Genomic DNA, 21,928 nt, shown 5'->3' with positions numbered 1-21,928 from the left:
AAAACCAACAGGGCATATTCAATATGAAGTATTTTATTAAAAAATATGTGCAGGTGTGTCAGTGTAGAAATCGTCACAGTAGTCGTTGCCACAATATTGTTGTAAAAAAAAGGTCCATAGTCACACATTCATTCACTTTCCGTTGCAGGATTCTTAGCAGCTCGTGCTGACTTTGGCGTTTTGCTTTGCTGTTTGTCCGCCTTCTCTCGTTTGACGGCGTTCTTTTGGGGGGGCGTCTCATCGTCCTCGTTCTCCTCAGGCTTGGCGGTGACTTTCCTCAGCTTGTGTTTGCCCTTGAATAATGTGGAGAAGGTGAGCGAGGCCTTGATGAAGTCTAGCGGGAAGACGCCCACGTCGCCGTCAAAGCGGTTCTTGGTCACTTGCAGCGAGCGGCGGCCCGGGCACGTCACCAGCTTCTTCTCCTGCAGGATGAGCACGTTGTCCGCCTCTTGGCTGGCCTGTCGGGTCATGAAAAGTCATACAGAGGTGCCATCAGTTTTAAGTGAAGTGAATTACAGAATAAATGCAGATGTTTGAGCTAGTAGATAATCCACTAATGCTAACGCTAACTAGCATCAATGTTACAGTTAAACAACGAATGGAACTCAACATGTATACGGCCATTATAAATACTCACATTTAGTTACTTGGAGGTGCTATGATTATGAAAAATATGATCGTTTTTTGATAATTGATTAATCATTTAGAATTAATTCAAAATTGCCCAAACAAAGAACAGACAGCTTTCACCTTTGCCGAGCCAAAAATGGAGGCCATCTGCAACTCCCGGTCATCCTCCTCCTTCCTGGGGTGAATGATGAGCGTCACGTGGCAGCAGGAGTTGGTGGCGAATTTTCTAAATGCGCCGATGATGTGGTCCTGGACGGCAAACCTGAAAGTTTTAAATTGAACAATATCTCAGTGGATGAGTCCATGATGAACCCGGTGGAGATGCTCACTCACTTATCAACTGAGAGGCTCTCCTGCCCCATCATGAACTGCAGGTTGTCAATAACCACGTGGTTGATGTCGTAGAGGTAGACGGCGTGCTGCATGGTGTCCAGCACCGACTTGATGCTCTGCTGGCCGTGGAATGTCATGAAGTAGAGCGGCAACTCTTCAAACTTGTCCGCCCAGAAGTCGTACTGCTCCAGGTTGTCCTCAAGACGCTGCATGGCGAACTGCGTCAACATGATCTTGGCCAGGCGCACGTTGTTAATCTCGAAGCTGCCCCACAGCGTGTTGACGCCCTGCATGCACAGGTCCAGGGCCACCTCACTGATGAAGGTGGTCTTCCCGCTTCCTGTGGGACCTGCAAAACAGTGACAATATATGTGCGTGTGTGTGTGTGTGTGTGTTTTTCTCTCCCACTCAGTAAATCACCTGTAAAAACTGTGAGTTCTCCTTTGCGGTGTCCCTTCAAGATCCTGTTGAGTTCAGGAAAGCGGGCCCACTTGACGCCGGCCACCTGCTCAGTGTTCACCATCTCCCCGTACACGTCTTCACGGAGTTGTTTGAAGGACACAATGGATTTATGCGCAGCGGGGATGGCGCTGGCCACGATGCGGCCGAGGTTTTTTCCCTGCGCCAGGGCCTCTCCGGGACAGGGCCGGAACTCGCCGGGCCGTACCAGCAAGCAGCGGCGCAAGCCCAGCTTACGTGAGAAGATCTTGGACGCCTCCCAGGAGCGCACGTCGCCGCCCAGCCACATAGTAACACGCTTGAATTGCTCCAGGTAAGGGAGCAGAGCGGGCGGCAGGCAGCTAACGCCTCGCGGGAGGGCCAAGCTGGCTAATCCTGTGGCCTGGCTTACAGCCAGCGTGTCCAACTCGTGGCCCGTCAGGACCACGTCGGCGTCCATGCGGCTAAGCAGAGACAGGCCGAAAAGGTTGTTGTAGGAAGCGCACTTGGGGACCGTCGCCTCGTTGTAACGGACGCCGCTGTCGGCTGTGCTTTGTGCCGAGAGGAGTTTCAGACCCTTCAAAGAGGACTCGGGACCGCCCAGCCAGGGAAAAACCAGACTCTTGGTGGGCTTGAACAGCCTTACATTAAACCTCTTCAATGTTGCATTGGAGATCTTTGTGATCTGTGCGAGGGGTTAAAACATGAAACTTTTGATTATATTTCCTTAAATGTCTTTGTTTGCAATTAAAGTTACTGCATTATTTTAAATGTCATTGACATTTTATAAATTACTAGAGGTGTCAGTATAGTTGAGTACTCAAAGAATAGATACTCGAGTCGTACTGGTATCGGCGTGAAAGAAATGGTATCGAACATTCTTGCGTACTTAAGTACCCAAGTAATGAATTATTTTCGTAATCCGTTCATTAAACTAAGAAATTGCTTTTGGTGCTTTAGTACCGACATTGAGGCAGTTTATACCATAGTATACCAAGGCTTTTTGGTAAAAGTGTTTTTTTTTCACACTTGCAACGGTATCTACTATCAAACCTGTTTAATACTTTTTTAAGTAGCATTATGTCAGAATGTATTTTTCACACATGCCACGGACCGCAAAAATGTGGACGGCGGACCGCAAGTGGCCCCCGAGCCATAGTTGGGACACCATTGCTTTTCGCGGGAAAGACAATGCATCCATTTTTAACTGTGATTTAATGATTAAACACTGTTAAATACTATAGGATAAAAATACAGACGTTTTTGTGTACATGATAAACTAATGAAATATTATGTTTACAATGTTGAGCTAAAAAAATCATGCCATAACTATGCAGGTTTAAGTTTAACCCAGTCATGAGGAAATCTCCAGTTTTTACATTTAGACTGTCAAAAATAAAGAAAAAAAAACTTATTGAAAAAAATCGGGAGTTTATCGTCAGGTGATATTGCCAATTCCTACCTGGAACATGGTTTTGATAAGCGTCGCCTCATCCTCCGTCAAATCCGAGAAGGGCACTGAAGCGGACCAGATGCTCTTCACCTCCCTGGCGTCCCTCTCGCTCTGCCCCTGCTCCTCGGCACTCTCCGGGTAGCCCAGCAGCACCTGCGGGCTGAGGAAATCTCGCTCTTCTGCTTGCAACACCTCCAAGCAGTCCTGAAGGTCCTCCCAGCTCCCCTCCACCAGCGTGTCTGTGCACAAGAACTGCCCGGTGGTCTTGTCCACGAACAGGGTGAAGCGCCCGGCTCGGACAGCTGCGTCCACAAAGATGCTGGGCATGTGCAGGCAGCTGAAGCCGTCATGAAAAGCGATGTCTTTGGAACGCAGGTACTGTTTGATTTCTGTGACCGTGACAGCGCTCGCTGGGAAGTCCACTGTGGATTTGGCATCTTTTTTGTACGACCTGGACACGAAGGAGGCCGTGTTCCGCAACACGGAAGCCCCCAAAGCGCTAGGAGGTCTGCTACGCGTCAGGAGACGGAGAGATGAGAATTGTCTTGGGGAGGGAAACTTTGGGGTCCCTACTGGAGAGAGACCCCTCAGAAGCAATCTCCTCCACATTAGACGAAGCTTGTTCACCCTGCAAAACAGAAAGTAAGAAAATACAAGTTGCAAATGAAAAAAAAATAAATACCTGGTATCTATCCTTCATTGTTCGATTGAATGTATTTATTATAGTCATGCCTTTTTTAAATCAAGATTCAAATAATTATTAGTTGGCGCCATCTAGCGGAATGTTGGTGTTATGTTTACTTCGTTGATTATTTTTTTCTCATCTGCGAATTTTGTGTCCTGTTTCAATAAAAGTTGTTGAACGACGGACTAGTATGCAACTGGGCGTCATGTCTCATTGTAGAGTTGTATTTATCGATTTATGTTATCGATTATGTAGCATGGGTCCAGGACAGTGTGCAAGAGCGTGGCGTTGGAGCTTTCAGTCATTCGTGAATTTGCACTAATCGAGTTCAGTACCCATTATTCACTGCACTGAAAAATGTCGGATATTTATGGAATTTGAAAAGTCAGGCGGGAAAAGAGGTGTGGAAAATAATCTGTTTGCTGAAAGAACACGTATAGATTATACGTCTTCACCAGTCACACAACGCAAATAACAATAATATGAGACCATTAACTCTACTTGGATGTCAAAAGTTGAACATCTTACGCATACAACCGCCAGCCTGCGTCCTCAGCATGTCCTCCATGCGTAAGCGTCAACCCGGGCTTTTCTGTGCCTATCCAAAATATGTCCGTGTGAAATGTAAACTTAAAACCCCCCACCGGATTTAAATGTACATTTTATTTCAAAACAAGGATTTATACACTTACTAAATACATATATAATTTATGTATACGAAATAATTCATAGAGAATTAAATTGAGGTAGCTTGCTCTCTGAAGTTGTTAAAACATCACATGCCCTCATACCTATTGTTTCACCCGACTGTATAAAATTACGGAGCAAAGTGGACACCCTCCAAAATAAGTCCGTGCATAAACGTGCACCAATAGCATACGTCCTGCAGCTTAGTTTGGAAATTTTTAGTTACACGCATGACGTTAAAATATTATATAAAAGGGATATCAAAATTAATAACAAAAAATCTCTGTGGCGTTGGTTTTTCACTACGTCGTGAAAATATTAAAAGTCGGAAAGTGCAGTTCGTTTTTGTAGTTCCTTTGCCCGGAAATTCACGTTCCAGTTAAAGGAGAAATTGCGTGGACGAAATCAGATCGGTGGGAAACGTGCACAGGCGAGGAATTTACAATTAGCGATCCAGATTGTTCCTTGGAGAAAAACAACATAATAACTGTATTTAACATTTTATAAATCAATACTTCAAATATAGATGTCATTTAAATCGTTGCAATGTGATTTAAATATCAAATAACGACACGGCTTGTACTGCATTTGTTTCACCCGGAGTTATACAGTTGATGCACTGTTGGTTGCGTCCTCTGTCAGTGTTCTTACCCCTATTTCATTGTTTATTCTGTTCGTCGAATGGTTTTGAACTTTTCACTTCAGCTAAAACCAAATCAAAATGACATCCAGGGGGACGCCGAGTCGCTTTCTGAAGAGCGTCCTCCAAAACGGCGTGGGTCGTTACGTTTGTCAGCTCAAGCGGGTCTCAATCATCTTCTCTAAAACGATGGCAAACTCGCTAGGTGTCAGGTAATAACAACATTTACACACACAACATTATGAGATCATAACACTATTATTGTTTTCCAAACAGGGATTTTATTGAAGATGGCGTTGTGGATTACGCCAAAAAGAACCCCGGCACCGTCGTTTATGTGTCACCCGAGGTGTGCACAATACCGAAAATTGTGGCTGAATACTGTGAGTATTCCAATATACGAGTACAATACTGTATTTCGCATTTGCACGTGATTTGATGTTTTTATTTTGGACGTAGCAAAAATCCTCACACAATTTGGTGTTGAAAGTAGTACTGTTTCAATTTAATGTCACCGTAAAATTTGTCACCGTAATCATTCGTCGTTATTCCGGAATCCTAAGGGGGGCGCTCTTGCACATTTTACCCAGTTAAACCGCATCCATTGAAAAGTGACGCAATTGTTGCGGTAATAACATTTTAAAATGAATAATTTGAATATCTTTTCATTAACTTAATTGCAATACGATATTTTATTCAAGCATTGGTTGTTTTTGGCATATTGGTGTTTATTATTAACATTATTTTGCTTCACAGTAAATGGCAACGTGAGAGAAGAAATCGTTGCCAGCAAAACGTCTTTGCAGGTGTCGGAGGTTCTAACCAGGCTGACGAGTCAGTCTGGCCTGGACATCATCCGGCTTCGCAAACCCTTCCACACAGACAGCCCCAGCATCCAAGGCCTGTGGCATCCCTTTACCAACCGTCCCCTCGTCCCTAGGAATAATGACAAAGTGTGAAATTTTGCAGTTGCTTCTATTAATTAAAGTTTTTGTGTACAATGTTCCCCACCTCTGGTAATGGTTTGGATGTCCTTTTGTGCAGCATATTTATTTGTGATCAAAATATTTGTTGCACAAATACAGGCGGTTCAATGTCAAGGGTGTTTGAACAGCTTTTCAGAGCGTCATCAGTCACATTGATGGCGCTCTGAAAATATGTTACTGTTCTGTAATTCTGTTTTTGCAGGGGTATTTTTTTTAAATTCCTCCTTGGTGCCTATAAATATGACTTTTTTTTAAATGTAAATGGTATCACTGTGCATTAATCACACAGCTTGAGCCGCACTGTTGGACATACGTTATGGCTTAAAATAAAAATGCTGTTGCTTAGCTACACCACGGCGCTCCGTGATTGTCTTTCAATGCGGCCACGTGTCCACGAGTCCATTCCCTGCTGTGACAATGGATTGTGGCCTTTCTGCACATTTGTATACTGACATTGAGTGGACAAGAGGATTTAGCTTACTTAACAATGCAGTATCCAACTGAACAGTGAAATCACCATTCAGGTGTTCTCCAAAAAAAAGTCTGAAATACCTTCGAATACAGTTTTCATGATTATATTATACGTTTGTCACATATGGTGGAATGATTTTTTTTATTGTTTCATTCCTTCAGTTTATCTATCTATCTATCTATCTATCTATCTATCTATCTATCTATCTATCTATCTATCTATCTATCTATCTATCTATTTTTTACTGCTACTGTATATTAAAAGTAAACAAGCAATATTTTTCAGTGTAATCTCTACTGTACTAAACTGACCCAGCCGACATTTTCAGATGGTTTAAAAGAACACTGAATTGACATTAAAATGATAAATTGTGATTACCCTCAAAACAAAAGTCACTTTTGTCAAAACATTTATTTCAACACAAATCTTAATAAATTAACATTTTAACTGTTCATGAATTCAACATCATAAATAAGAATATAATGAGCCATTAACCTTTCTGGCTTTTTGGCGGACGTAACACCACTTCTTCCCACTGTCACAGTTTTTTTTTTTTTTTTATCATGTAGAGCTGTACAGATGAGGCTGAAAACCTTGACGAAATATTCGCACATAGAAAGCACATAACCGGAGTCGAATATTTTCAATGATAAATACCTGCTTTTAAGAAAGTATAAATGGCAACAATGTCTTTGGCAATGTTCAGCGAGACTCACTCTGTGATTGACTTCCTCCGAGCTCCAGTCAAGTCATACGGGAAAAATATATAAAATTGATTCCACCCTTTTCATCAGCTTCTTAGCGGGAATCAAAGTTGCTCATGGTTGCTTAAGTTTTAGTCATTAGAGGAGTTGAAGTATTCACAAACGTGGGAACACGGGACATGAACTTTCATGAACTACTTCCATTCTATTCACAACCAGGGCTGGACTGGCCATCGGGCAAACTGGGAAGTTGCCCGGTGGGCCAGGTCAAAACCACAGGGTTGATTTTTTATGCCCTACACACAACGACATTGTAATTCTTAGCGCTTTGAACTATGGAAGTTGCTGAAAAGATTTGGTGATCTTCGTCATTTTCATGAAAAAACATGTCCTAGTAACCGTGTGGTTAGTATGTCCACCTTCGAAGTTTTAAGGTTCTAGCCCACATTTATGGAGTTTGCATGTTCTCCCCGTGCTTGTGTGAATTTCCTCACCCCCTGATCGTCTATTTAGATGGAGCTCTCATGTGGCTGGAGATCCAGCTGCGTATGTTTCCTCTGTTCCAGGATGCGGTTGAGCTCCTCAGTGAAGGAGTGGTAAAGCGGCGAAGCACCATCGTGGTCCACCTGCCGTAGGAGCACGTAGCTATTGCCGTTCATCTTGCGCAGGACGCTGGGCAGAGTGGCCGACAGCCCGTTGGCGTAGTCCACGTCGGGCAGCGGCGGAGGCATGGGGAGGGGAGGGGCAGCCGGCGGGGTGCTGCTGGTCGGAGATCCTTCGTCGGGATCCATCTCCAGGAAGTCGCCGAAAGTGGGCACCGAGATGGAGCGGCGTCCCTGACGTCCGGTGGAGACAGTCTGAAGTTCCATGTGGGAGCTTCCTTTCCTCTCAGAGGAGCCAAGGACGTGCAGGCCTTGCTGCTGGGAGAACTTCCGGCTGCGGGAGACCCGCCTGGTGCAGAAGCTTACGTAAAGCAAGACCACGGACAATACGAGACACAGTCCACCCAGGACGGCCACCAGGCAGATGTACATAGCCTCCATGTGTCGGTACATGTGGAGCTGCGGCCCGGCTGGCAGCGGGGGAACCAGCGAGGGAGGGGGCCTCCCAACCGTGGTCAAGTCAACCGCCGTCGTGCCGGGTAGCGTGGACAGATCAGTCGCCGCCGTCGTCTCTTCCGCCGGGAAGTACGAATCCGTATGCACCCTTACGGTGTACAAGTAAACTAAGACGGAGACGGAGTTCTCGACCGCAAAGCAGCGGTACGAGCCGCTCTGTCTGCCCCGAGCCCCGATGATGAGGAGGCCGTCCGTGCCCACCCGGAAGCCCGAATCGACGCCGTACCCTCGGACCTCTCGGCCATCCAGCGTCCAGCGGGGTATCGCCAGGTTGGAGCGCAGTTCGCACTGGAGGAGAACGTCATCACCTGCCATTACCGAACGCCTCCGGTGGACCACTGTGGAACCCATCACGCAGGACATCATAACACTGTTTTGAAACACTGAAATACCATGAATCTATATGTACCATTTCCAGAATTCTCCTTACAGCCCCTGGTTCCTCTCTGGATGTCCTGGGTGAGGTTTGACCTGGAATGAGAGGATCCCATAATGATATCACCCCTAAAAGTTCTGTTATAATGATGCTAAACAAAGATCAAAATGAGGCAGGCAGGATAGACACATTTACCAGGCAGTAATAGAGATTGGATGAGATCTTTTTTATTTTTAACTTGTTGGGCCAGAAATGCAATAAAATACATGGGGAGAATGCCCTGCCCGTCAATCTACTTCATTATAGTAAAGCAAAAAAGTTTTGAGAAGGCCAGTTAATGCTTAAAAAAACTGTATCATCATAAGTAAAGAATGGCAGAAATGGTCTTGTTATGCTTTTATTTTGTCAAGTCTACTTGATAATCTTTTGCTCCCAAAGAGCAGCTCTTGATGTAAACCACGTAATTTTTTTTTTTAATTTTTGACTGATGTTCTTTTTTGATGATGATAAGTAGCCCCCCCAAATTTCTCTGGAAGAATACTTTTTTGGGGGCCTCTTAAACATTCTTTAGCCATCCTTGTACATCCCATCGTGCCTCACCTGTGGGTTCGCGACCACACTTCCACGCACTCCCGGCCGTCCCAGCCACAGAAGGGGTCCCTGGCAAAAACGCAATCGTAGCAGGAAGTATACCTCCGACAAGCCGACATGGGGACCTGCACTACCCCCGAGTGGGAGCCCACGTAGATGCGTTGCTGCGGAAAAAATGCGGTGCATAGGCTTGAGGGTATCACGTTAGCAATTGAAAGCCAAGAGCTATGCTAACCAGGGATTCGGCTAGGACCATGCTCTCTATGGGCTGCGGTTGATCGAACAGCTGTAGCTCCTCCATGATGTGCATTTCCCCCTTAATGTCCACCGCTCTGTGCAGCCAGCCGTCATCTAGAGAAAGACAAGACCTTATCAAAAATGACATGCTAACGCATTTAAACATTCTAGTTTCACAAAGATAATTCTTCTGCCACCCCAAAAATCACCAGTTCCCAAGAAGAGGACGGTGTAGATGTTTCCATCCAGCGCCGGCAGGCGGTGCGCGACGACGCGGACGTAGTTGACGCTCCTCTTGAACATGAGTGGTCGCGCCCCGACCGGACGCACCTGGGTTGCCATGAGCGGGTGTCTTCGGGCAAATGTCAGCACGCTGTCGGGGAGATCTCGTGACGAGTTGACGCCACGGGATCGGTGCTCGTCTGTGATGCACTGAAGAGTGGGATAGGTGTCGAGGTGTAATTTTTGCGAGCCATAGAATTCGGGCTGTTTTGTGTTTGACTTACAGACCCCGGTCTCGGCTCGGGGACCTTCCCTGTGTACTCTCTCCACTTGGAGTCCTGCACCTCCATATAGGGACCGTCGAAAGCCTTCTGCACGTCTGAGAAGGCGAACTGGCAGATGGCTGAGGCTTTGATGTTCTTCCTGACAAGCAACAGAAGAGATCCAGAGCTTACACATTTGAAAACAGCGCAAATATGAGATTTTCTCACCATTCCAGGCCAAACACGCCATACAAAAGGCTGCTCTGTGCATCATGGCCATGCATGAGGAAGACGCCACGCAGGACGTTGAGGTAGAGCTCGTACTCGGGTACCAAACACACCAGCCGAGCCTTGAGGAAAGAGGTCCATTTTCTCTGCAGGGTCCTTTGACCGCCCCAGTCCATCTGCAGACAGAGAGCAGCGATTATATTAACAACATAGCTAGGACCACCCTAACCCTAATCCTTCACAATAAGTCAATCGCCCCCACCTACAGGATTGGAGTGGAACTGTTTGTGAGGAGTATCAGAGATGCTAACGCTCAAAATATTGTAGATTGGCCTTTGTGTTGAAAGTAATTGTTGCTGTCTGACTGCAATATTTTCCCTCTGTGAGCTACACTGATGTGAGATGCTTCCAAAAAAGGAGGTCACGTATCCTAATGGGACGTCAGAGTAGGTCACCGCGGCAACGCTGAGGAAGAGACAACCTCAGTATTCGTGTCAACGGGGCTACAAACCAAATGTAGTTTTCAAATATGATACAAAAAGAGATATCTAAGATAGCATAGCGTATGTACCACACACAAGGGTATTATATGTAAAAGCAACATGCTAAGATACGGTTACCAAGTTGAAAATCCACATACCTACTGCGTTATCGTTTATGTCATAATGGTGATAATATAATAACACAATAATATAATTGATAAAATTGTTATGTAATAGTAAGGAAAACAAAAAATCATTAGAAATAGACTGTGTTCAGGTTTAAATATCTTGTTAAAAACATTTTTTCATGTCGTGTATTGGAATAAGTGTATATTATAACTGTTAAAGTGGAATAAAAATATCAATTATCAATAACTGCTACTACTTATAATATTATATTTATGATAATAATTATAATGTTATGAGCATATGTGCACAATATGTTGTGATTGAGCATATTATGTGGTAATTAGGACAATATGAGGTGTCATGTGACTACAGTACAGTATGGATAATCATAACAGACAGGAAGTTGAGCTTGCAGTCTGGACCAAAGACGCTGATTGCACATGAAATGTGGCAAGGAGTTGGAGGTTGGTTTAATTTGAGGAAGAGTGTGGTGGACCGTCTGACCTTGCAAACTCGTGCCACCCTGGACACTTTTGTCCGGCTGGGGTAAGCCATCTGCTCCTGGCTCCTCTCCGTGAAGAAGAAGTAAATCTTGTCGTCATCGCCGACTGAACTGTTGACGCTCTCCCGCAGTAAGGCTGAGCCCACAAAATCGGCCTCTGGATGCCAAATGGGAAGTCAGGTATCTGAGTGTGGGAGGTCTGCCCAGGACAGGGGAACCGTCGCGCGTAATACACTCACCCAAAAGCCAGCGAGTAGGTGCTTCCTCTGTCCTTAGTGTGGGGAAGGGGAAGTTGCGCCGCACATCAGGAGAACTGCGAAACTCGTACTGAGAAGCTGTGAACATCTCACCATCTGATTTAAAAGACGCAAAACAGCTGCTTGTGTCGCAACCCTGCACTTTTCTAATGTATAAAATCCATCCATCCATCCATCCATCCATCCATCCATCCATCCATCCATCCATCAGCTTGGATATCAAAACCAGGACGCGTACCTACAAGAAGTCCTGTGTATCCTTTGGCGGGGTCATACGGACATCTGTCTCTGCCGTCTTCAAAATTTAACGGCAAGCTGAAGCGTTCGGAATCCTCACAGAGAAGAGACACAAAACACTTCCTGTTTGTGTCCCAACACTTCTGTCAACATATAATCAAGCGCATGTGCTTCACTTACGATGTACGCGCAGAGAGGCCGGAAGGCGTTGGTGCCGCACGCGTACAGGTGAGTCTCATTGTAGCGCTGCAGGAAGCGGATGTGATTGAAGCACTCGGTCTGCTCACACACACACACACACGCACACACACATTATGTCAAGATTAACGAAGTCCTCTAATAGCCAGCTGAGCGGGAGTGTGTGGGATGCACCTTGTTGTCTCTGCCTTTGTTCAGACACTGCTTCTTCTGCTCGGGAGATGCGTCCCAGTCAATCTTCAAACAGTGACAAAATTAAGTACTACAATACTATAATACACATTCTTGATACAAAAACAGGTGATTTTGGAGTGTGTGTGTGTGTGTATATATATATATATATATATATATATATATATATATATATATATATATATATATATATATATATATATATATATATATATATATATATATATATATATATATATATAAAATTTGTTATTTCAGCGATAAAAACTCATCACTCGCACTTCATTTAATCCCGCAGCCATAAAATCAAAAAGGACTCAATTGGATTTGCTCAATCTGCTTGAGGCTAAAATTAGTTTGTCCTCCTTTAGAATGCAAAGTTGTGTGTGGAGAAAAAATGTGCGCGTGTATGTGGGGAATAGGAATGTGGGGGGGGGGGGTTGGTACTGTTTGATACTCACTTGGGGACTAGTGGGTGTGGCGATGTCGGATGCGTTAAGTGCGTATAGCGCTCCTCTTCCCCCCACGTACAGAATTCCCGCCTCCTCCTCCAGCAGTAGGGTGCTGCAGTTGCGCGCGGAGCCGCTGAAGCGAGCGCTGCCCAGCAGGCCTGTAAACATCCAGAGGGTCTCTCAGCACATGGAGGGGGTGGGCGAGTCTTACTGTTGTTGTAGTATAATTGGATATTAGTCTGTTTAGGCAATTAGAGGATTTCACTACGCCTCTGTTGCTATATGAAAAAAAAAGATTATGTTTCACTGTACTGTATAGTTCTTCCCTAAATTGAGTAAGATTATCCTTATAAGGGCGGAATAAGTCATGTAAAATATCAGCCCAATTAAGGCCCCTTTCGTACCAAAGAGAACCTGAGCTCACATCCATTTGGTTCACGCTGTCAGTTTCCGTATAAGGGTGCGCCAAGACTACATAGAGCACGACCTACTAACAAAATATTATCATACACCCACACGCTGACAATGAAGATGATGAAGCTCCAGCACTGATGCGACATGGCAGTATTGGGACAGCCGTGCCACCCCATCGAAATGCCCTAAAAAGTCGCCTGAGCCCCTTGCCCCCATTCTTCTTTGCAATCCCTCAGCCCCCCGCAAATCAAAATAACGCTGAACACGAAAACATGCTATTTCACCGAGGACAACGAGTCTTCATTCAGTGTTATTGCGTAACAGAAGTGTGTCACATGACAAACAAGGTCCCCCAATGTCACAATGGCTTGGTCGCCCCCTTTCCACCCCATGATCACGTTGCGCACGCTTTTCAGAGCAGAGGCAAGAATCTTCTTCTCCTCTCTTAACAGTAAACAGAAAATTGGCGCTTTGCATGAGAGCTTTGATTTTGAGAAATGAAATAAATAAATAAATAAAGACCCTGCAGCCTTGAACTTGCCAAAGTGCCAAAAAATATTTCTTGGCTCCAGAGAGCAAAGACGCCTGCTAAGGCTTCAAAACAGAGAAATATACTGTAAACATTGTAAAGAGCATTCTCACAAACAACTTTAAAGAGGAAGTCACATCAAGATTATTTTTAACGGTCAAGTGTGTGATGCACTACCACTAATCAAAACACGACATTCTGATTAATATTGCATTAATGGAAAATAAATTAAGCAATAACATCCATTTGTTTGGATCAATTTTGGTTGCAACCTGAGATTTGTTTTTCCATTTTGCTTTTCAAATCATAATCCACAAGTGCAATATTAATCAGAATACATTTTCTTAATGAAGGACATACATGTTATTTAAAAACAATATTTTGACTTCACTTTAGGGCAGAAATCCCACCCTTAATGGCATGTAAATCTAATTTAATTCAAAGCTAAGGTTTACAACGCAGAAAAATGACTAAATTAACTATAACATCACCCACCCACACACATAAACACAAAAACAATGGCAATAGAGATTTCATTGCTTTATCATTTGTCAAGTAGTATTGTGGTTTGCCTTATGACATCACCAAACACAAATTAGCATAATGCTATTATCAGTAGCAAATTTACATTACACTGCCACGATTGAGCTTCAGCTGTTGCACTAAAATTTTCTACTTCTCTTAAACCGAAGTCAGTTTGTTGAGACACTTGATATAGGGCTTTTTATCAGGTCAAACACTTAGAAGTACATTTCCATAAAACAGTACAGTATATCCCCCTTAAGGCCCAAGCAGGAAGACAGAAAATGTGCATGCAGCCTCAGCTGCGCCCACTTCAAACACACAATACATATCGTCCCGCAGGCAAAAAGAAACACGTGCACACGAGCAAAGCCACGTCACTTTCTCCGCGGCTATGTTGACACAAACAGTTATGCAAACACGGCACAAGCGGCTCAAGGCAGCTCGTGTGAGTCATGGCGAGGCCTTGGCGTGTATCTGGAAACAAAAAAATAAATAAAAATCATAAAATAGCGGCTGCGTGATGCAACAACGCTGACGAATACATTGACGGAGGCAGAGTCCCCGAGCCCCAGAGGCAGGATGGCGACCTTGGTTGTGTTTATGCAGGATTTGGATGTGAGAGGGAGTCACAGTAATACAAAGTTATTACGAGAAGCTGCAACTTGTACATGAGTGAGTCACTCGCATTCGCAATATTCGGCACACAATATCTATGATCACTATTCCACAGAGAAGGAGAAATGAAGAGGCCACATACAGGCAGAGGAAGTCAGACATTTTGTTTTGAAAGGTTGTGTTGGCCATTTTCCATTTTCCAAATCCAATTTTACAAAGGAAAGCCTGTCACTTATGGAGACCCACAAAAATGACTCAAGAGTCCATATACGAAAAGACACAGGCAATCTGCTAGGGTATTTTTAGGGGGCCGTTTAAAAATAAGGTAGTCATTTCCAGGCATCTGTTCAAACCAAAAAAATATATATATACTGTATATATATCAGCCCCAAAGCCAGTTTCACTCAGCAGTGTGAAATTTGGAAGGCGTGTCCACCATGAGTAGACCCACAAAAAAAAGTCTCAAGAAGCCACGCAAAAAAATACACAGGAAGTCTGCCATTTGGTTTAAGTGAAATTTAAAGGGTCATTTTGGTCAATTTTGAATTTTGGGGAAAATTCATCACCCGAAGTCAACTTCACTTAATTATCATGAGTAGACTGACAAAAATGTCTCAATAAGAAAGGTCCAAAAAAAAAAAAAAAAAAACCAGAGGAACTCTATTTTTTCAGAGTTAGTCATTAATTTCCAGGGGTCATTTGAATTTGTTTGAAAATACAGCTCCTGAAGCTAGTTTCATTTAGCAGTGTAAAACTTAGCAAGCATGTCTACAATAAGTATACTCTCAATAATATTTCAAGAAAACAGATCCCCTAAAACACGAGGTCTACTATTTTGGCTTCAAACGAACATATCGGAGTCAGTTAAGTCATTTCAAGGCATCTTTTGAAATTTTGGTGAAAATTCCGCCTGAGAAGCCAGTTTCACTTCGAAGCGTGTCATCAAAAGCCTCAAGAGGCCATGTCTAAAAAAGCATAGGAGATCTACCTTTTTGGTCTGGGGTCATTCTGTAATTTCTTTGGAATAGCAAAAAAAAAAAAAGAAATCATCATATCGAATATTTACACGTGTTTTTGCGGCGCATGTGACAGTCTGACAGTTGATCCATCACAGGTGGCGGCTTCAGAGCGCGCTCAGACGAACAAGCCGCCATGTGGGGCCCGGATGATGTTTAAGTCCGTGTGTGTGCACGACTTCCTCTCTGACTCACAGCCAGTCACTTGACTGGCAAGAGAGTGTGCGGCGCACAAGAAGCGACGTTGGGGACAAACGCCGCAAGCGTCGACTGACTGGATCTCTTGTGAGATGACTGTCACTCAATTGCATCCAATGATGATGTAAGAAAAGAAAAAGCCTTTTATGTAACACTTAAGTCAAGGCGACAGTCCTGTGATCTATTAACGTTCTTATTTCTTTCATTCCTATTTTATCTTAGCGACAGCATCTCGATCAACACTGAAAAAGCTTCCAGCTAGCAACATCGTATGGTCCAATTCAGTCATTTCCACCTGTCGTCCAAAAGTATAAACTGCAAGCAATTTGAATTTTTGTCATTGCCCGTCCACGACTTCATCCAATTATTTTGTACATCGACGACCCCGGCTAGATCCCACAAGGCTGACAGATGATTTCCCGAGTGAGGATTGGAGTACAGAATTTTGCACGTTTTTGACATCCTGCACTTACAGTAGCTGAACATCTTTTCAGCTTGTCTGGTGATTCTCATTAATATTTCACACGTGCATTACTTCAGGTCTGCTAGCAGAGGCAGAAGCAGGTCAGGGTTGCGCTCTAATATGTACAGTAAGTAAGGTGATGGAAAAGCCATTCGAAGGAGAAAGCAGTACAATATTTCAATTCAATTCATACATAAAACTTTCTATTAAGTAAGAAACTATGAAACTGTGGGTATCAGGGAGTGACACTAGTGACAAATATATGCTGTATATGTACTGTACTATGAAACGTACAAGAATTTCCTTCAAATAATACATTATAGATTAAATTTGATCAAATATTGATTTCAGGGCTGCTTCAAGGGGAGGTCAAGACAAAAAAAAAAAAAATCGAGAAAAATGGTTCATTTGGCCCAACTACTCAATACATGGTATACAAATAAATGTTGTATATGTAGAATATAAATTAAGCAGGCAAATTCCCTTGCTTTAATCAATCCTGAGATTTCTGACCATTTTTCCAATTGCCCTGAATGAAAAATGACATCACATTTGCTCATGGCTCAGATGTTGACCAATCATGGCTCAACTTGCGAATGTCACATGACCAAACTCTGAAAACAGGTGATTGGTTTGACTTCCCATTTAAAATGCTGCATATATATATATATATATATATATATATATATATATATATATATATATATATATATATATATATATATATATATATATATGTTTTTTTCTATTATTTTTCCCTATACAGACATATACATTGTTGTAGTTCCTCAGTCAGCAATCGTAACAATCACCAGGACAAGTTTTTAAACGCGGACAGTCATTTCTTGGAGGCTTAAAGGCGGTCATTTTAAAGGATGGAGGATCTGGATGTTTGCCAAAGTCATCATCCACCAAGGCTGGTTAGACAGCGCTCATTTTTTTTTTTTTTTTTTTTTACCGGACACATTTTTACAGGCGGCTTACACAAGTTCTCTCTTCCCGTGACGAATGCAGTGGCGTGTCCTTGCACTCCCACTCAAGCAGGCCATCTGTCAAACATACTGTCTGTTTAATTCATACAGCATGACACATCCGCCCACACTAATGACCGTACAGATGAAAATGTTTATTAAAAATGTCATCACAGTGCACGCTGAGTGACATGTGTCACCACTGATGAGGAGAGGGGCTGGAACATGTCATGCACATAGGACCAAGCGCACCCCTGCAGCATAAAAACAAGCGCACTCCCTCGGAAAGTGGGTCAAGGACAAACCTCTCCAAGTCTGTCATTATCAAGCCCACGCTTGTGCGAACGCAAAAATCTGACGAAACGTTTTTTTTTTTTGGAACGGCTAAACAGCACTGGTTAAGCTCTTCATCTCGAACTGAGTCGCATGCAGTGTGACGCTGTCATTCAGTCATTCGTCACAGCCGTCGGCGTAACAAAAGGGGTGCTTAAGATGTGCAGCCTGACGAAACCTAACAATATGATGCAAAACTTTGAGATTGGACACATTTTGGTTGCTGTCGGAGGATCCCTTACGTGTGAAAATTGCTTCTGAAAGCATTTGTCTTGGAAGTAAGTACATAGTAACACATAATTGATGTTTACATAAGTCTTGCTGAAAATTCTTCTTAAATGAATAGTTCAGAAATCAACTTGTTTAAACAAAACTGCATTAATCATCCAATTTTAGTAGAATGCTATATATATATATATATATATATATATATATATATATATATATATATATATATATATATATATATATATATATATATATATATTAGGACAAGTGCAGCACAGATACAGTATCTGTTTTTTTTTTTTTTTTTAAATAACTCACTCCAACATCAACAGTTTTTATTCATTGTTCGTCTTCTTTTCAGGAAAGTGCACCAGTTTGTGAGGAAAATTGCAAGTACTGTAGACGAATATCTAAAAGGGAAGTCAACAAAGTCAAACGATTTCCAATGATAGGTTCTACACAAACTCATTAGTCCTGATTAATATTACATTAATCAGCGAAATCCAACTGTTTTAATCATCTTCAACGGATTAAATCTTTTCTTTTTAGTAAAGTGCAACATTGATGATTATTTTTGTGGAAGGCGCAACTGACAGTATCTGTCTTCTTTTTCAGAAAGCGCAACATCAGGTTTGTCTTATTTGATACAGAAAGCGACCTTTATGCATTCTTTTCTGTAAACTTCTTTTTCTCATGGCTCTGAAAACCGAAAATGAGCTGTGGATGCTGCCCTGCTTGTTCCTGCCCTTCTCTAATAATACTCGTCCCCAGAGGATCACATCAGGGAGGAATGATGGGAGGGGGGAGGGCAGCGGAGATTCCCTTCCTCGCTGCAGCTCTGCCGCAGTGGTGAGGGAGAGAAAAGGTGAGCCGGGGCGACAGGACGAGAGCGTGCGGGAGGGGACAAAATACACCTATTCAGCAGTATGCGCTGCACGGACACGATCGTTAAATATTTTGCCGAGCCGCCTGATGTAGGACAGGACTTAAGAGACCATGCAGGCGCCTACAGGCCCAAAACTGTGCCAGTCGCTCAGCGCTGAGGCCACCGAGCATGTGGCAGCAAATCAGGCCACAAAGGTGTGTGTGCGTGTGTGTGTCTGTGTGTGCTATACTTCACCTTTGAGGAAGACTGTAGTCCTGGGGGTGACGTCCACGTCTGGAGAAGCGCTGAAGGGGAACGCCTGCAGTTGGGACATCGCTGACAAGAGGAGGAGGACCAGGACCTTCTTGTGTCTCATGTTGAAGAAACATATCCAAGTTCGCATCTTGGAGAACTGTTGCCCACTGAAAAACACAGTATATATATATATATATATATATATATATATATATATATATATATATATATATATATATATATATATATATATATATATATATATATATATATATATATGTTTTTTTAAAACAAATTATTCACGTAATTTTCCAAATTAATTTCATTTTTCAATAGCTATTTTGATGAATTTTGTAATAGTTTTCTTTGATCCTTTAATATCACTGTTTTCTTGTAAAATACAACTGTTGAACAAAGCTACCAAATCTGACCAATCTGGTTATTTTTTGGTTTATTTATTACACTCCAGCATCATTTGCAAGGCCCTGTAGAAGTGACTTGAGCAGGGTGCTTTGCTCCGAGATCGTATGCCAAAGATGTACAACTAATACAGTGTTTGAATGTGGATTTGCAAAGTGTTCACATTTTTTATTTGTCTACTGAGCTGTCAGGCAACTTTTTAAAGTAAATTTACGTGAACATCGAACTTTGTCTGCTTTTGTGCCAGTGATTCTACTTTAAGTGTGCGAAGTTGAAAGTTTTCAGCTGTCAGAGGAAGTAAATAGACCTGAGTTAACTCAGTTAATTGTTTTAACCCTTTAATATATATATATATATATATATATATATATATATATATATATATATATATATATATATATATATATATATATATATATATATATATATATATATACACACACATTAATGTGAGCAATAGAGAACCTCTAAAACACATTTTTTCGAGTACAGAGACATAGCATCCCATAAGAATATCAATAATTATATTACTTCAACGTAAGCGTCTGGTGCAGAAAAGTCATATCTGGTATTAAACTTCACACACCCCTCTCGGGAACTGTGGAATATTCATTCACACAGGTGCGGTGCTATCCTGCCTCTAATATTGTCTCCAAACTTGGGAAACTGGCAGGCACTTTCATTGAACTCTGTATGAATGCCATTAAACCAAAACTGTTATGTAACAAGCTTGTTTTGTATAAGGATTTTGAATACATAAATAATTCTTTTGGTTGCTGTGATGCGATGCTGAGTAAGAAATATTTGAAAACAAGTCAGGCACACTAACAATAACATGATTTCAGGAGGCAGCCGGGCTTTCACTAAAGCTTGGCTTACCTTTTTGTTTTGACATTTGCTGTCACCTCAGAGTGGTGCTTTTGCTCTTGAAGTTAGTTTAGCCTTGGAAAATTGTTAGTTGAAAAACTTGGATACTACAATATGTTATTTCACTCTAATATTTTGTATGTGCAGATCTAGCTCACAGGAATAGACATAACTAGATATTTAGTACTTGCTTATTTAATTAAAAATTGTTAGCACTTCATTGCCATAAGTATTATTATACAAAAATAGAAAATTATTTTCCACTTTATTTCCACATTATATGATAACAAGTTTCTATGTCACATCGCGTGTTGTCAAATGTATTTTGGGTTTTCTCCGTTTGGTTGTTGTTACAATCATATTGGTTTCTTTTATTGTTTAAGTTTATTTATTTGGTCTTTATTTTCAATTGTGTCACTTTCGCGGATCCCAGGAAGACTAGATTCCTATAACAACAACTAATGATGACCTAATAAACAATAACGTTGGTTCCTGTTTTAAATGTGGGTGCGTGCCGATGTCATCAGAGCTGTTTGACTTATTTTTAAAAAAATAGCTGTTGGTTTGCATATGCAAATATAAATTCTGCCGACATAATTCCTCGCCTTTTCCCAGGTTTCAGCAAAGTCTATCCTTCACAGTTTCTGTTCATTTTAATTCCCCACGCCTCTATGCAGTGGCGAGATAATTAACAAATAATTCACACAAAACATGCGGGTGCTTGTACAGAGAGTCCCTCTGGACCAAACACAAAGTGGCTGCCAAGTGAGCAAAAATATAAAAAATAACTTTTTGCATCGACGAATGTACACAAACGTGCTCTCCACAGGCGAGCTGTGTGCGTATTCGAACACTTTGACATGAAATAAGAATATAGTTCGACTCACCTGCTGTGTGCACCTGTACGGCGAGCTTCCTCCGCAAGTCTGCTCTGTCGGCTTTGCTCAGCTGCGACATCGCTTCAACCATCATGGCCCCTCCCTCCCACGCACGAACTCCCCTTCTCCATGCACAGAAAAGAATGTCCGAGCATGCATGTTATGCTTTTTGAAAAAAAGAAAAAATATATTATCATTATTGTTTATTTAATCTTTAAATTCTGTTTAATGAAAATCTCACATGACTGTTTTGGGAGAAAAAAATGTGCAATTTAAACAGAATGGCGAAAAGATAATGCTTATGTCGTTTAAAGCACTGTTGCTGTCACTTCTTACGTTTAACATGAATAAATCAAATGAAACATCCTCTAGAATGGTAAATTGTAAACGGTTTCTTTTCAGCTTTTTTGATCGCGATGATCAAACTACACATCCCAGAATGCATCTCGGTTAATGAAGCCACCACGATCCTAAAATATGTACGGCGTTAACCACGACAGCTTGAAATGAGATACAGTACTCCCTTTTGCCCGGAAGGAATTGTGATTGAACCAATTAATTCCCAAATTTTTAGGCTGGATTTAAATTTTAAAAATTTCTCAGGCTCCCCAATTCCCAATGTATACTTTCATTCACATACGCGTGCGTCATCTGCTGGCGCAGAGGCGAAACGACAACAACAATAACATCTCACATTTGCTTTTGCGGACTTAAAAGACAATTAAATGCGGGGCTAAAATGAATAATAGTAAAACATAAATATGTATTGATTGTTTTTTAGGATTATTTTTCTCACAAGACTTTCCTTCTCAGCCAGGATGAATGAAAACCCACCCAGA

At 42.2% G+C, this 21,928-nt stretch overlaps 3 protein-coding genes across 3 annotated transcripts; 1 reads left to right on the top strand and 2 right to left on the bottom strand.

Annotated features, from left to right (window-relative positions):
- Positions 1 to 17: 17 nt before the first annotated feature.
- twnk (twinkle mtDNA helicase) lies at positions 18 to 4,141 on the bottom strand. The gene is made up of 6 exons (XM_088439205.1): positions 4,068 to 4,141; positions 2,864 to 3,482; positions 1,384 to 2,086; positions 964 to 1,312; positions 751 to 892; positions 18 to 458 (listed from the first exon to the last, which is right to left on the bottom strand). Exons 2-6 carry the CDS (start codon positions 3,461 to 3,463, stop codon positions 129 to 131), a joined length of 2,124 nt encoding a protein of 707 aa, XP_088295331.1. The 5' UTR covers positions 3,464 to 3,482; positions 4,068 to 4,141; the 3' UTR covers positions 18 to 128.
- A 698-nt stretch (positions 4,142 to 4,839) lies between these two features.
- Positions 4,840 to 5,872, top strand: mrpl43 (mitochondrial ribosomal protein L43). The gene is made up of 3 exons (XM_088439380.1): positions 4,840 to 5,078; positions 5,143 to 5,249; positions 5,623 to 5,872. The coding sequence occupies exons 1-3, from the start codon at positions 4,948 to 4,950 to the stop codon at positions 5,823 to 5,825; spliced, it is 441 nt and encodes a 146-aa protein (XP_088295506.1). The 5' UTR covers positions 4,840 to 4,947; the 3' UTR covers positions 5,826 to 5,872.
- Positions 5,873 to 6,716: 844 nt separating this feature from the next.
- sema4gb (sema domain, immunoglobulin domain (Ig), transmembrane domain (TM) and short cytoplasmic domain, (semaphorin) 4Gb) lies at positions 6,717 to 21,165 on the bottom strand. The gene is made up of 15 exons (XM_088439379.1): positions 21,099 to 21,165; positions 18,925 to 19,091; positions 12,522 to 12,670; positions 12,043 to 12,105; positions 11,851 to 11,949; positions 11,672 to 11,765; positions 11,416 to 11,529; positions 11,179 to 11,333; positions 10,064 to 10,239; positions 9,857 to 9,995; positions 9,560 to 9,782; positions 9,349 to 9,464; positions 9,123 to 9,277; positions 8,556 to 8,617; positions 6,717 to 8,484 (listed from the first exon to the last, which is right to left on the bottom strand). The coding sequence occupies exons 2-15, from the start codon at positions 19,070 to 19,072 to the stop codon at positions 7,538 to 7,540; spliced, it is 2,640 nt and encodes an 879-aa protein (XP_088295505.1). The 5' UTR covers positions 19,073 to 19,091; positions 21,099 to 21,165; the 3' UTR covers positions 6,717 to 7,537.
- Positions 21,166 to 21,928: the final 763 nt, after the last annotated feature.

The sequence above is a fragment of the Hippichthys cyanospilos genome, chromosome 17 (genome assembly GCF_059441005.1).
Source record: "Hippichthys cyanospilos isolate Australia breed blue-spotted pipefish chromosome 17, RoL_Hcya_1.0, whole genome shotgun sequence".
Lineage (NCBI taxonomy): Eukaryota > Metazoa > Chordata > Actinopteri > Syngnathiformes > Syngnathidae > Hippichthys > Hippichthys cyanospilos.
The sequence above is the reverse complement of the archived record's forward strand: the minus strand, read 5'-3'. Positions and strand labels throughout refer to the sequence as shown.

Coding starts and splice junctions, on each gene's coding strand:
- twnk (XM_088439205.1), bottom strand. CDS start 3,463: ATGTGGAGGAGATTGCTTCTGAGGGGTCTCTCTCCAGTAGGGACCCCA. Junction 2,087..2,863: donor TTATCAAAACCATGTTCCAG/GTAGGAATTGGC, acceptor CCCCTCGCACAG/ATCACAAAGATCTCCAATGC. Junction 893..963: donor GAGAGCCTCTCAGTTGATAA/GTGAGTGAGCAT, acceptor TAAAACTTTCAG/GTTTGCCGTCCAGGACCACA.
- mrpl43 (XM_088439380.1), top strand. CDS start 4,948: ATGACATCCAGGGGGACGCCGAGTCGCTTTCTGAAGAGCGTCCTCCAA. Junction 5,079..5,142: donor GCAAACTCGCTAGGTGTCAG/GTAATAACAACA, acceptor TTTTCCAAACAG/GGATTTTATTGAAGATGGCG. Junction 5,250..5,622: donor GAAAATTGTGGCTGAATACT/GTGAGTATTCCA, acceptor TTTGCTTCACAG/TAAATGGCAACGTGAGAGAA.
- sema4gb (XM_088439379.1), bottom strand. CDS start 19,072: ATGCGAACTTGGATATGTTTCTTCAACATGAGACACAAGAAGGTCCTG. Junction 11,334..11,415: donor ACCTACTCGCTGGCTTTTGG/GTGAGTGTATTA, acceptor TTTGGCATCCAG/AGGCCGATTTTGTGGGCTCA. Junction 8,618..9,122: donor GTGTGGTCGCGAACCCACAG/GTGAGGCACGAT, acceptor CTCTCATTCCAG/GTCAAACCTCACCCAGGACA.